The sequence below is a fragment of the Tasmannia lanceolata genome, unplaced genomic scaffold (genome assembly GCF_043159265.1).
Source record: "Tasmannia lanceolata isolate RefF3 unplaced genomic scaffold, GAP_Taslan_0.1 ptg000004l, whole genome shotgun sequence".
NCBI lineage: Eukaryota > Viridiplantae > Streptophyta > Magnoliopsida > Canellales > Winteraceae > Tasmannia > Tasmannia lanceolata.
Genome location: NW_027518681.1, coordinates 1,235,601 through 1,250,341, shown reverse-complemented (window position 1 = coordinate 1,250,341; position 14,741 = coordinate 1,235,601). Strand labels below are relative to the sequence as shown.

The 14,741-nt window shown below is 39.7% G+C and overlaps 1 protein-coding gene across 1 annotated transcript; it reads right to left on the bottom strand.

The window, feature by feature from the left end:
* Nucleotides 1-578: 578 nt before the first annotated feature.
* On the bottom strand, nt 579-13,458 carry LOC143876004 (aspartic proteinase 36-like). Its single transcript, XM_077377603.1, has 8 exons — nt 13,052-13,458; nt 12,822-12,942; nt 2,899-3,321; nt 2,643-2,816; nt 1,930-2,012; nt 1,728-1,824; nt 1,472-1,544; nt 579-1,010 (listed from the first exon to the last, which is right to left on the bottom strand). The coding sequence occupies exons 1-8, from the start codon at nt 13,300-13,302 to the stop codon at nt 697-699; spliced, it is 1,536 nt and encodes a 511-aa protein (XP_077233718.1). The 5' UTR covers nt 13,303-13,458; the 3' UTR covers nt 579-696.
* Between the last annotated feature and the right edge of the window lie 1,283 nt (nt 13,459-14,741).

Genomic DNA, 14,741 nt, shown 5'->3' with positions numbered 1-14,741 from the left:
GTTCAAGAAGAGCTAAAAAAGAGTTTATAATCAAAGAATAGTTAATAATAAAAGAGGTAAACGCAATATGCAGCAATAAAACAGAATGTCACACTTGACACGACACAAAGAACGTGTCCACACACCCACATTAAGTATAACACTTATAGCAATACATTTAAAAGTGTCCAAAGGAGTGTCGACACGGGGGGCACGGTGTCGTGTCGGACACGGTAGGACACGTGTGTCATAAGTAAATTCAAAGTGTCGGCCAAATCAAAGACTATAAGCAATAAGGTCATTTTAAAGTGATAATTATTTGACACAACATTACCCAGATAAACAATGTGACGAGCAAAGAATAGAAATACAATTTGATTAGTATAAACAAGGAAAACTTTTCCCGACTCCTGGAACAAGGAAATTTGTAGGGATAGAGAAATTGTCAAAAGTGGACAAAAATATTTTGGTAGCATAATGCTATGTGACAATTATAAGCAATAATTTCATTTTAAAGCGATAATTATTTGACACAACATTACCCCCGATAAACCCAATTTATCACAAGAATCCCTATATTTCTTATTTGCGCGGCAATATAGCAATAGTTACCATTTCTTAGATATAACTATATATACCATTTAATTTTAAATTTCTACAATTATTTTCATTTTCTGAAATATCTTCATAGCAAGAAAAAACCTAACTTTAAAATTATCATGATATATACCCAAGCCAGAAGATCCCAAGAACAATATTTGTCAATATATAACAAGGATGATTTGCAAGCATGCAGCTAGCTAGACCTGGAATTGTGTTGTCTGGCAGTCCACTAGGAGAAGGGGTAGGCGCCACTTCTATACTTGAATTACTGCTATGTGAAGCTGATGGTGTCGGCCAAGGTGAAGGTGCCGACGAAGGAACTCCAGGGAAATGCAGCCTCTCCCATAGTTCAGAACAGTTAGTTTTCCAGAATCCAATCTTTTGATTCTCACGATCATAAGTTACAAGAGTATTTCGGACAATGATTCCTGTACAACAGTTAGAAATGATCGATAATATAAACATTGTTTCAGTAACTAACATAGCAAGATTGGCAGTTAAACATGTACGGAAATAGAAAGACAATTATCGTATATTGAGAACTTGCAACAAAGCCGGTATACTCGTATAGTGAAGGCTAGAGGAAATAATGCAACACATATTGGCATGTATTTCCCAATGTTATTGTTAAATAAACCGCATTTTTTAAAGCTATGTAACACGGCCTCCCCATAAAAATTTACCATGTTAGATATAAAATTTCAGATTCAAACCTTTTTTCTAGTTGTTTTAATTATATACGTACAATAATTTTGTGTAATGTACTCTTATTTAGGTAAGTTACATATAGTATATCCTTGTATATATGTATCAGTTAACAGATTTCTCAGAGGCAGTGTCTGACAACTTGTATCCATGTCTTCCACCAACAGGTCAGCATTAAACATACCTCCTAAGAGAGTATTTGGATCATTTCCATTCTGAAAAATTCCCAGGCAGTAAGCACCATGAACCTTTGAATGCTTCATAGACAGACAAAATAAGATTAAAAACATCAGAGGGAAGCATATAGAGTGAACATTGCCAAGAAAACCAACACATGTAATAAAACAACTTGAAGGCTTCTAAAACCGATTTCATCGGCAACCAAAGGATCTCTCGTTTTTACTACAGAAAGTGGTGCGAATAATTATTAGGACCCTTACTCGGAATAAGTAGTTCTCTGGAGCCAGTGACAACTTTTGTCCATTGCCAAAAACCATATCAACCTCCGGAAAAGCCTTTGAGAGTTGGGAGACATCACTGGATGCATTTCAAATAGAATTAATAATTAAAATAGAAAGAAATGAAGACTCAGGCAAAGGTATTGCCGAGGTTTGAGCTTTTATTTTGAAATAAAGGCATAACCTTCCAGCACCAGAAAAACAGATATCATTATAATTTGGGTCCGGACCACGGATCTGTTTAAGTGGATGTAGTTTCTTCACAACCTGAGCATTCAACAAATAGACCATTTTAGGATGGTCAGCCGTAACAGACATAAGCTAGTTGAATACATATTTGACAGAAAAATATAAGATTAGTTTGACTCTTCAGACGATAAATAACACCACATATTTTTTTTAATGGCAAATAACACCACAGAATTGAGCAGCACGCATCATTTGAAACAATATCATCAGATATCCACTGGCCTGCGGTAGCACCATATTTGCTTTCTATAACTCTCGCCCATAACTGGGATCACTCCTCTCCATTTCTCCATAGCCACTTCCCTAAGAGTGCATTATTAACTCCTTTCAATTTCCTGATGCCTAGCCCTCTTGCTTTTATGGGCTTACAAACACTTCTCATCCGATCTACCCAAGGTAAATCTCCTCCAAATCTCCTGAATTCTCTTGATGACGCTCAATGGACATTTGAAAACCAATATGTGGTAAGTTGGAAGATTGACTAGCACAGATTTGATTAGGGTGATTCTATCCATTTCTTATCCAACAACACACACACGCACGCACGCATTTCTTATCTAATAATGTGGGGAGCAAACAACAGAATTACAGTAGCCATTGTGAAATGTGAACTTGCCTTCAACTAACTTCAAAGCAAAGGAAACTTACAGCATCCTTAAATGCTACAAATGCAGCTTCTGGCAGGTAGGCGTAGGTAGTGCCACTATCCAGGACAGTTCCATGCTTGCTATTAAAGATCCTAGGGTTCAACTGCAATGGCTTCTTGTCCACAAGTATTTCCTTCAGCTCAATATTGTAATATGGACTGTTGCCATCCCGAGACTAGAGTAAATGTGTCAGATGTATCAAATGTTTACGGAAGTCATAATTATGACCTCTTACCAAAAAAATCAACGAATCATACCTGCGAGTCGGAAGGGGAAAAGACCATTTCATGGGGAGGAGAAATACCACCAAGAACCATTGCTCCCCCGCCAACATCCATCCCACCATAGCATAAAGAAAATGAGTCAGATATGACACCCTTTTCAACGAGTTGATCCATTATACTGAGCTGGCCACGGCCGAGACCCATAATGCCATCTGCATGTTGACTAAAAAGATCGCCGGTTTCAGTATTTTCACAACCAAAAACAGCACGCTGGGGTTCAAGTGCGCTTTCCTTGCCGAAAGATACGATATCATTACCAAGCACCCCGCTGCTAGAGCTCAATTCCGCATACTGCGTCTCGTAAACACACTGCACATTGCCCTTGTCACAAGTACAATTCGTAGTGCATTTTACCGGTTGGTAAGTGCTTGACAAATCAGGCTGGAACCTCGGATCCTGGATAACCAAAATGAGCATTCAAGAGTGAGAAGAAATAAGCAAGACTTATCTACAAGCACAGTACGGCCTGGATAATAAATAGCTAAGGTAGTAGAGTACAACATATTTAGTCAAATCAACAACAATATCATCGGGTCTCCTTTCAATCAATCCTCATCTAGTCAAATAAAGAACAATAGCAACAAACCCCCCATCCCCATCTCTCTCTCTCTCTCTCTCTCTCTCTCTCTCTCTCTCTCTCTCTCTCTCTCTCTCTCTCTCTCTCTCTCTCTCTCTCAACAAAAATGAGCATTTTAATAAGTACGGAAGAAACAAAAGAGCAATCAGTACTTGGAGAACAAGTAAATCAAGTTGCTGACTTCTTGGCTAATTATGATTGCAAGAGAAAAGGTAACACAGCTTTTAGCCTGTGGAAGGATCTTCCTATTAATGCTTGGGGTTCTATTAGATGTGATGCTTTGGGTATTCCAACATCCGTTGTGAGTAAGGTGTGCTTATCTTAGGCTTTGTGGTAAGGCCGAATGTCCCTCTCTTGTATTTTTCTTTCATCAATAAAATCCAAGGTTCCCCGGGTTCCTAGATATATTTTGGGGTAAAAAAACAGTGGTAGCCCTGTTGCAAACAAAACCTAATATGATTCATGTTATCTTGGCACTAGAAGTACTGATACAGTTCTGGAAGTTTCAGATCTGCTCAAATGGAAATTTAGAAAGAAATAGAGAACGAAACAGAGGGAAAAGAAGATGAGGGAGAGAAGAAGAAGAAGAAACAGAGGTAGAAGAAGAAGAAGAGAGTGACGAAGGAATATTTCTTTTCTTATCCCCCTTTTCTGATTTCGTGATCTCTTTATAAGAGAACATCGCTATCAGTTGGTTACATCTGACTCTGACATATCAGTTTGTAACTAATTATATTCCTTTTCTAATTACAAGTAGAAACTTCTTAATGAAAGAAATTAACCACTAATCTAAGTACCCCTTTATACCCGGTCTAATACTCCACATAATCTTCCATCCAATGAGGTTTGTTCTTGGTTCTTACTGCCCTGTTATTCATTCCATCAGAATTGTACGGCTCTCTTGTCAATGGTTGATCTGTATTTGTATCATTGCCGACCCCTTGAGAAATAACCTTGTCCTCAAGGTTTAAATTGGGGTAGTCCTTTTGCAAGACATGAATATCTTCCCATGAAGTGTCTTCTGAGAGGAATCCACTCCATTGACCCGACACTTGTTGAATTGGTTTGTTGTCGCTCAAGACCACTCTAGTGTCCACAATAGCCTTGGACTCGATTTCATAAGGTCCATAGAACCTTTTATTAATCTTCGGTGATGTCCTGTGGGCGAGAGATTGTTGTCTGTAAGGTTGAAGTTGTAAAAGGACCCAACTGCCTACTTCCAACTGTTTATCAAGGCGTTTTTGATCTGCGAAAGACTTCATCCGTGCTTGTGCCTGAAACAGATTAGTTTTGAGTTTGCGTAATATAGCATCTCGTCGTGTCAGTTCCTCATCAGCAGCTTCAATTGGTGATGACCCTATGATATACGATGGTATGTTTGGTGGACATCGGCCATATACCGCTTCGTTTGGTGTCATCTTGATGGCAGTGTGAAAGAAGGTGTTGTACAAGTATTCTCCCCAAAGCAAATCTACCTGGCAATGTTTAGGATATTCTTGAGAGAAAGCTCGTAGATACTGCTCAAGACATCGGTTCAACCCCTTGGATTGACCATTCGTTTGGGGATGGTAAGCTGAAGACATTAGCAGAGTAGTGCCACTCAGTTTCCATACTTCTGACCAAAACTTGCTAGTGAAAATTGGGTCCCTGTTGGACACAATCGAGTTTGGTATACCGTGGAGTTTGACGATGATATCAGTAAACAATCGAGCAACCTTGATGGCTGTAAAGTGTGGCAGTAATGCACCAAAGTGGGCATATTTGGGGAGGCGATCAATGACTACCAAGATAGCAGTGAAACCATTGGATATAGGCAAACCTGTAATGAAATCCATGGCAACATCTTCCCAAATTTGCTGTGTAATTGGTAATGGTTGAAGCAATCCCATCGGTGGAGAGGTGGAATACTTGGTTTGTTGGCAGATAAGACATTGTTTTATGAATTGCTTGACAGCTGCTCGTAATGTCAACCAAAAGAAACTTGCCGAACTACGAAGATTATGTGTTTGGAAAATCCCCATAAATTGATGTGACAGGTCAACAATTGCAGAGGTTATGTTGGGTGGTAATTCAAGGGCTTGAAGGTCTTGAGTGGGAGGAGTAACATTGGTGTCCTCGAAGTAAAGCAGTTGGAAACAGGGAGCTATTGAGTTGGTTTTTGTTAAACCTTTCGAATGGGTAGTCTTAGGAGGTTGGGGGTTAAGTTCTGGTTCACCCACCAATTTGACTTGTTTACCGAGCCATTGGAATTCCATTATAGTGATCTTATAGTTCGTGACAAGTGGGCCTAATTCCGCCATCGATTGAAGTGAATGGTTAGTGCTTACCCCTGTAATATGTATTGTGCTTGGGTGTTGTTGTCCAACGAGAGCATTAAAGCTAAGTTTTGCCGATTTCTCACCTGAAATGTCCTCCATCTTGTCCTCGATAGGATCTTCAATATTAATTGCATCCAAGATGTCGATGTCATCATCAATGGCAGCCAAATGATAGAGGTGTTTGTGACAGTCATGCCCAGGAGTATACTTCTCATCGTATTAAAGAATGAATAAAATCTGGATATTTTGGCGAAATTCCTTAAATTTTGGACCGAAATTTCTGGAAATCGAATAATGTAACGTTTCGGGTATCACAGATTTTGATTTCGGGGTTGACCGAAACCCGAAATTTCGGTCGAAATTTAAAACCTTTGCTAGTAAGTAGTAACACCACCAAGAACATGATAAGGGCCTGAAAGCATTCGAAATTGGGGTCTGTTACCACTTTGGATACAGTTGTGTTTGCAGGAACATGTAGGAAAGGAAAGATGAAATGACCCGAAGCAATTTGGCAGCTGAAATTCTTCGCATTACTGTCTGTAACTGCTTCAAGAACCCCATATGCCTATCCTTCTCATTTTATATGATTTGCTGCTACCTCCCATAATAAATTCCTATGTGTTTACTGAGTGGAAAGAGAGGCCACTCATCATACATCCTGGAACCAATAAGCCATGGTCTTTCCATTGGTTTTAGGAGTTGCAAAGCTTAGTTGATTTTGATCATTTCCCTCATACTCACTTGTCATTCCAGAATCCAAAGGTTCAAGGGGATCTTCGTTGTCAAGGGCTCTATCACCCAAGGCAGACAAAGTTCTTTCTGCAGCATGTTGAAGCCTGCATTCCTTTGTGTTACTATTCATGTTATAAGTCTCCTGCAATGCACCATTCTTTTCCAAAAGTCCCTCCAGAAGCTCACCCATGAAACAAGCTTCAATTGGGCTTAATTCTTGTTCAAAACTTGACAATCATCCAAGATGCTCAACTTTACATGAACATAGTCCAATTCCTGACCAAATAAGTGCAGGTACACAGATTCCATGGACTATGTTTTAAGGCTAATGGATTGGTTTCCACCACCGTTATCAATGAGGCAAGTGCACAGCAAGTAGCATGGTTTGGCTATTTCTGGGCTAATTCTCATGGTTCCCTTCTTTTGTGGTCCAAAACTTCTCAAAGAGAAGCTAATGTAAAGCCCAATCAAGTGCTCAAATAGTAAGAACACCTATCTAAAATAAGTCTGATGTTTACCACTCTCTTGACTGATGAAAACTATAACCTCGGTGGCAAGAAGAAGCCTAGGTTCCAACTTCCACTTAAAAATTAAATCTGTTAGGCCTAAAATCGGTAACAGGTTATGGTAGGGCTGGGTGGTCCGGGCTAACGAGCCACGGCTGAATGGCTGGTTGAGTCCTGTGCTGCACAGAGTACAGACAAGAAAGAAAAGGGTCAGAGGACCAACCCGGAGTGATACTCCGGACGGGCGCTTCGACACTCAAGTCAGTATGAGCAGGAGTGTAGAGCAATGTCAGAGCAAAAAGCTTAGAGTTTTGGTTCTCAGATTTTTTAGGACCCTCACCTTAGCACAAGTGAAGGCTATTTATAGTGATTCTGAGCCACCTGTCTAGGACAGGTGGTAGTTTTGAGCCAGGTGGTGGCCTCTGTATGGACCAGGTCTCATGCCTAAGGAGGGCAGGTGGAGGTCCCTGATTGGTCCAGGTGCCACACCTAGGGGAGACAGGTGTTGGCCTTCCAACGGTCCTTGTGAGGGCCACGTGCCAGAAGCTAATTGATCTCAACAGAACCACATCCTTAAGAAGTTGAATCTTGCAAATTATAAGAATATTAGAACAGACACTTAGGGAATGAATTCCAATGCCATCTTGAAGGCATTAGAGTAAGCACATGATTTGCATTATTACATACGGTCAATTTTGTTTTCACATTCAAGAGTTGCAAATACCACTTGAATGGTAGACATCAATAAAATGCATCAGTTTTCGTGTGACAATTGTGCCATGTGTATAGAAACTGAGGAAACTAGGCTGAATGACTTGGGTCAAAGCAGCATGTGTTCCAGACTTTAGTAAAACACCTTGTAGCTCAGGTGATACCCAGAACTGATCAAGTAGTTGAAGAGCAACAACGACAGCCACTGTTACAAGCTCAGAAACAGGTCATAGCTGATTCACATGGGAACCAATGTGTCAGAAACTGAACTTTCCTATCCAGATACTGTTAACTTCACGGAAGTGATCTCCAACCTTTGATTCTAATAAAACACGAAAGCTAATATCAGAAAGTAAATTTCAATGCCCTTCAAATAATTGATGAACAAGCTAGCTGTGCCTTCAATATTCAATAGCCCAAGTGCACAGTAACTATTTGCTCAAGCAGATTTTGGTCACACAAATGCAATTCCCAATCCCTATAGTAGTTAGGGTTAAGGATAACTGAACCAAATAGGGTCTTGAAGCTTGGAGAATTTGACAAAGGACAGATGCATAATCAAGTGGTCAAATATATAATGGCAATACTGTAAGTGGTGATGCTACCGGTAACGATAATATTGTCAACATAGACAAGTATGATATTGAGAGAAACATCAACATGTCGGACAAAAAGTGTAGTATCACATGGGATGGGGACAAACCCAGTCCAAGGAGGAAGGTTGAGAACCTTTCGAACCATGCCTTAGGAGCGTGTTTAAGTCCATAAAGGGACTTGTGTAAACGACACACATGATTAGGGTACTGGGGATCCACAAAGCCCTGTGGCTGTACCATGTAGACTTCTTCGCAAAGAAGGCCATGTAAGAATGCCTTGAACATCGAGCTGTTGAATGGGCCAGCCAAACTGTACTTGATACAAATACAGATCAACCATTGACAAGGGAGCCGTACAATTCTGATGGAATGAATAACAGGGCAGTAAGAACCAAGAACAAACCTCATTGGATGGAAGATTATGTGGAGTATTAGACCGGGTATAAAGGGGTACTTAGATTAGTGGTTAATTTCTTTCATTAAGAAGTTTCTACTTGTAATTAGAAAAGGAATATAATTAGTTACAAACTGATATGTCAGAGTCAGATGTAACCAACTGATAGCGATGTTCTCTTATAAAGAGATCACGAAATCAGAAAAGGGGGATAAGAAAAGAAATATTCCTTCGTCACTCTCTTCTTCTTCTACCTCTGTTTCTTCTTCTTCTTCTCTCCCTCATCTTCTTTTCCCTCTGTTTCGTTCTCTATTTCTTTCTAAATTTCCATTTGAGCAGATCTGAAACTTCAAGAACTGTATCATTGGCGCTTTCATTGAGTCACATTCGTAGCCATGGAGGAGAATACCAGAGCACAATCGAAGATTGTTGACCAACTCAAGCATCAGCAACAACAGCTAAACGAATTACGCTTAACCCAAACTCAGAAACACGAAGAGCTAGTCACCATGATCAAACAACTGCAACTACGGCCACATATTTTCCCGAAATCTGTACAGGATAAAATATGGGAAATGATAAATGCGCCCCTTTTCATCACTTGGGACACCCAGCAGCAGTGTGCCAATGACTCCAGAGGGGCTGGTGTACTTCACGTCAGAAGGATTCAACGGATTTGATTGCCACGTACACTGCAGTTGGGTGTCCAATATGATGAAAAGGGGAGCATTTATCATTTCCCTAAAATATTACTTTTTTTATTTCGCCCCATTTCGACCAAAATTTGGCCGAAATTTCGGTTTCGGTGAGGACCGAAACACATTCTGAAACCGAAATTTGAAACCTTGCTTACAATTGGGCCACTTGCAACATTGTTCTCAACTTTGGTGGTTTGCTATCTCAAACGCATGGAAGTCCAAAAAGTTTTCAGCAACAGACACAGGTGCAGAAACATGAACAAATTTCGGACGAAATATTTCTGAAACCGAAAGTACATTGAATAGGAATTTTACATGATTTCCCCATTTCGACCAAAATTTGAAACCTTGCTTACAATTAGGCCACTTGCAGCATTGTTCTCAACTTTGGTGGTTTGCTATCTCAAACGCATGGAAGTCCAAAAAGTTTTCAACAACAGACACAGGTGCTGAAACATGAACAAATTTCAGACGAAATATTTCCGAAACCGAAAGTACATTGAATCGGAATTTTACATGATTTCCCCATTTCGTCATTCCGAAACCGAAATTTGAAACCTGGCTTACAATTGGGCCACTTGCAACATTGGTGGTTTGCTATCTAAAACGCATGGAAGTCCAAAAAGCTTTCAGCAACAGACACAGGTGCAGAAACATGAACAAATTTCAGATGACATATTTCCAAAACTGAAAGTACATTGAATCGGAATTTTACATGATTTCCCCATTTCATCATTCCGAAACCGAAATTTGAAACCTTACTTAAAATTAGGCCACTTGCAACATTGTTCTCAACTTTGGTGGTTTGCTATCTCAAACGCATGGAAGTCCAAAAAGTTTTCAGCAGCAGACACAGGTGCAGAAACATGAACAAATTTCGGACGACATTTCCGAAACCGAAAGTACATTGAATCGGAATTTTACATGATTTCCCCATTTCGTCATTCCGAAACCGAAATTTGAAACCTTGCTTACAATTGGGCCACTTGCAACATTGTTCTCAACTTTGGTGGTTTGCTATCTCAAACGCATGGAAGTCCAAAAAGTTTTCAGCAACAGACACAGATGCAGAAACATGAACAAATTTCGGACGAAATATTTTTCGGACGAAATATTTCCGAAACCGAAATTACATTGAATCGGAATTTTACGTGATTTCCCCATTTCGTCTTTCACCTTTTTACAAAATTTCCACTGAAATTTAAAGATTACCACCGAAGCTACCGAAATTTCCACCGAAATTACCGAAATTTTATACATTTCGGTGAAAAAATTTTAAAAAGCGAATTTTTTTGTCAAAATTTTACATGATTTCGGCCGAAATTTCCACGGTGGTGGCCGAAACTGACATTTAAAACCTTGGGTGCAGAATCTATATGACAAGGTGCAAATTTGGTATCCTTTTCAAAATTCCAGGCCGAGAAGATCACAAAAATTCAGCCGTTTTCTAAAAAAATTCGGACTTGTGGATGGGCAACCCAAGAACTGTTTTTCAGAGTTGTTGATGGGCAGCCCAAGAACTACTAGAAATTTTTCTTAGACGTGACTGAATTTAGCATAGAGCATGAGCACCAGTGGTTGAAATTGAGTACACGGGTAGATTAAAATATGGGACAACAATGTAAGCTCCCTCCTCCATGTTGAGGAAGGTTCGAGCTTGAGGACAAGTTCTTTTCAAGAAGGGGAGTTTGATGCAGGAGCATCCCCTTAAGCACATCAGTTCCTCCGTGGTTCTTAGTGCGTGTGTGTGTGTCTTTGTTTGTCTATGTGATATCTTGTCTAGTCATTTTACTTGTTGTAATTGTCCTTAATTGCCTTTTTGTGTCATTAGGTGTAGTTTGGGAGTTCCATATTGTATTAGAAGCTGCCTATATAAGGCCCTTCCCTCTCATTTGTAATAAGTTTTGGAATTGAAATTTTTGGAAAGATTATCTTTGGAGATAAATTTGACATAGAGTTTGGCTCTGCTCTTTACCCTTCATCTTTTATCTTAGGATTATAGAATCTAAAGATTAGAGTGCTAATATTTCTTCCATGTCTTTCAACTCTTATCATTTCTTGTTGAATGCAAGAATTGTCCGGCAATTATGCATTTGAACGAGCTCGTGTGTCTTCTCGCTCTGGCGTAGATCAAAGCATCTGATGATTCCACTCTTGATCGAGCTAGTGTGTCCCCTCGCTCGTGGCATAGATCAAGATTTATCTTTTGTCAAAAAAAAAAAAAAGCAACGAATTTCAAATCTATCCGATCTCTGAGATTGCCGAAGAACGCTTCCGGATCCAACTACGTTAGTGACATAGTGAAATGGCCCATCTACATTTCATATGTTTTGATTAGTGAGGGAATTATTACTAATGATGACATTATGGGCATGAATTCTTTTGAATATAAATCCAAAAATAGTTTCCCGTTAAAGATTTTGGAGAGTCAAGAAGTTGAAACATTTTTTGGAGATTGAAGCATGCAAGGCTACTCGAGGTCGAGGGTATGCTCTAAGTCAAGACTAGAATACTCATAATTGGTCTTACAGGATCACCTAGATAACTTAAGCTAGTATACCTCTTGATCATAATATGAAATACAACTCACATAATTTTGAAACATTATGAGATGCGATAGTATATCAAAGATTGTTTAGTGAACCAACAGAAACTATGGTTACTCACACAGACAAAGCTCAAAGCAACATGTTATCAATCAGTAAGTTATTGCACCTCAACGAAGTCACTTGACGTTTTCCCATCACATAGTTCATTATATCTGAGGGGCATCTAACAAAGATTTCTTTTACTTTTCCACCTAATCATTAGATCTTATCGCCTACTCAAATTCAGATAGGGCAAGATACAAAAGGTACCACAACAGGTTTTGGGCGTTTCTTGGATCTTCGTTGGTCTTGTGGAAAGGAAAAGAGCACGACATGCAAAACTTAGTCCAAAAGCCGAGTACATAGATTTGTCATCTACTTGCTTATCGCACCAAAATCATTCGGATGCAAGGACAGCTCACATACTATTGGATCCATCTCTCTTCTACCCATAGTTTTAAATTTCGTCCAAAATACCAAAATTTCGGATTTCGGCCAAAACCAAAACCGAAATTTATACCGAAATTTGAAGATTTACACTGAAATTTCCATCGAAATTTTAAAAACCCAAACCGAAATTCCAAACCTTGCTTCTACCCCCATGCCAATACTAGAAGGATCAACATTCTAAACTTGTAGTCTTTCAATTCTAAGGTTCCTATGGTTAAAACAATTTCTTCGTTTATACTTACAAACCAAAACCCAGATTTGAAAAAAAAAAAAATCCCATTACCAAAAAACATGAACTGAAAAAAGGGAAGAAAAAAAAAATTTACCTGATGAGTGCCACACTGTTCACATGTAGAACAAGGAACGTATGTAACAGTACTCCCCGAATCAACAATCAACGCGAATTCCTGTGGCGGCGTTCCAATCCAAAGCCTAGTCGTATAATAACTGCAAACAGTTTCACAAATCAAACACTAAATTCATCAGATCCAAATCATATCACAATGAAAAATAAAACCCTAAACATAAAATCCAAAAAAATACAGAAAAATTATACCCATTTGTGACGAGATCATCATAGAGTCTCATACGTGCATTGGGCATTCGAGGCTCAAGATGACGACGGTAATTCCCCGGAATGAAATTCCGAGAGGAATTGGCATAAGAAAGGAGGAGAGGGAGAATCATGGAAGGACCAGATGGACGGACGAGATTGTATGGATCTACGGCCATGATTTCGGATAAGAGGATGAGAAGAAAAATGGTAGAGAAGGATCTTATACATGGGGCATACCCTGGCTCAGGCATCTGGATCCTGTGCCTAGGGTTTTTTTTTTGGTCTGGTCTGTTTTTCTTTTGTTTAGATGGAGAGATGAAGAGAATGCAGAAAGGTCTGTTTTTCTTCTGTTGAGATGGAGAGATGAAGAGAATGCAGAGAGGTCTGTTTTTCTTCTAATCTATAACCAACCGATGTAATCACCATATATACCCTCTCTTTTTTATGGACAGTGATAAATTCAGCCTCGTCTAGGATGAATTCACCCCGTGTTTTTCAAAATTGACTGTGCTGCCCATACCATAGGATGATCGAAACCACCCATTTGATAGGCTACAATGTAAATAGGTTGTGCCCAAAAATCATTTATATACGATGTTCCCAACCGTCCGATCTATAGAAGTTTACATAATGTGAGTCCCTCTTTAGATCGGACGGTTTCCCTCTTTAGATCGGACGGTTGGAATCATCCTATGGAAATGAGTTTTGGAGCACAACCTATTGATGTTTTGGCCCATCAAATTGGCGGTTTGGATCATCTTATGTGTGGGCTGTACGGTCCATTTTGGAAAGTAAAGGATGAATTTATCCTAGAAGGGAGTGAAGTTATCACTGCCAATTATAAATAACTAAATTTTTTTTAAAAAAAGGCCAATATTTCTATTTTCCACTCTCTTCTATGCTTTCACAGGATTGAGACTTGCACAGGATTGAGACTTGCACAGGATTTGTCATTGGTTGGATTGAGAATTTATACCATGGGCGGCCGTGCATACACGTGCAACCCCAAAATACAATGCGGCTCACCTTTTTTGTGATCTGAACCATTCATTTGATGGGCCTGACATAGATATGGTGTGCCCAAAAAATCTTCTCCATAGGATTGTCCTAGCCCTCCAATTGGCCTTTTCCATAGGTCTCTCCTTCCATGACTCGAACACAGGACGTGGTGGTTGCTCTAAAACCAAATGTTAGATACCTTACCAATACGCCAAAAAGCTCCATAGGTGATGGAACGTGTTAGGCAAGGCCCTTTAAACATGTCCCATACCAGGCTAGGTCCCACCCAGTCCCACACCTAGGCTGGCCCCCACTTAGGACCGTAACAATAAGATCATCCTATGGAGAAGATTTTCGGGGCACTTACCTAGCCATTAAATGAATGGTTTAGATCACCCAAAAATATATGGTCCCCATTGTGCTTTGGGGCTGCAGGTGCATGCACAGCGGTCAACCATATAATTTTTCTGTTGGATCAACACAAACAAGTTTTGATACAAGATGCTCATGTTTCTTGTCTTTTATACTTGGCTGGGTTGCCCCCACGACTGTCCTTCATGATTTCTCCCTTTTGTCTGGCCATTGTGTTTATAACATATTTCCCAGGTGCAAACTGTTCCAATTGCTAGGGGTTCATTGTTCAAAGTCCTTGCCTTATGGGTGGAACTGAAGGAAGGTTATCCCCCTTCCG

Excerpts from the sequence above, each read along its gene's own strand:
- LOC143876004 (XM_077377603.1), bottom strand. The coding sequence starts at position 13,302 with ATGCCTGAGCCAGGGTATGCCCCATGTATAAGATCCTTCTCTACCATT. Across the intron at positions 1,545-1,727 it reads CAGAGAACTACTTATTCCGA|CATTCAAAGGTTCATGGTGC; the intron begins GTAAGGGTCCTA and ends CTGTCTATGAAG. Across the intron at positions 1,011-1,471 it reads TCCAAATACTCTCTTAGGAG|GAATCATTGTCCGAAATACT; the intron begins GTATGTTTAATG and ends ACTGTTGTACAG.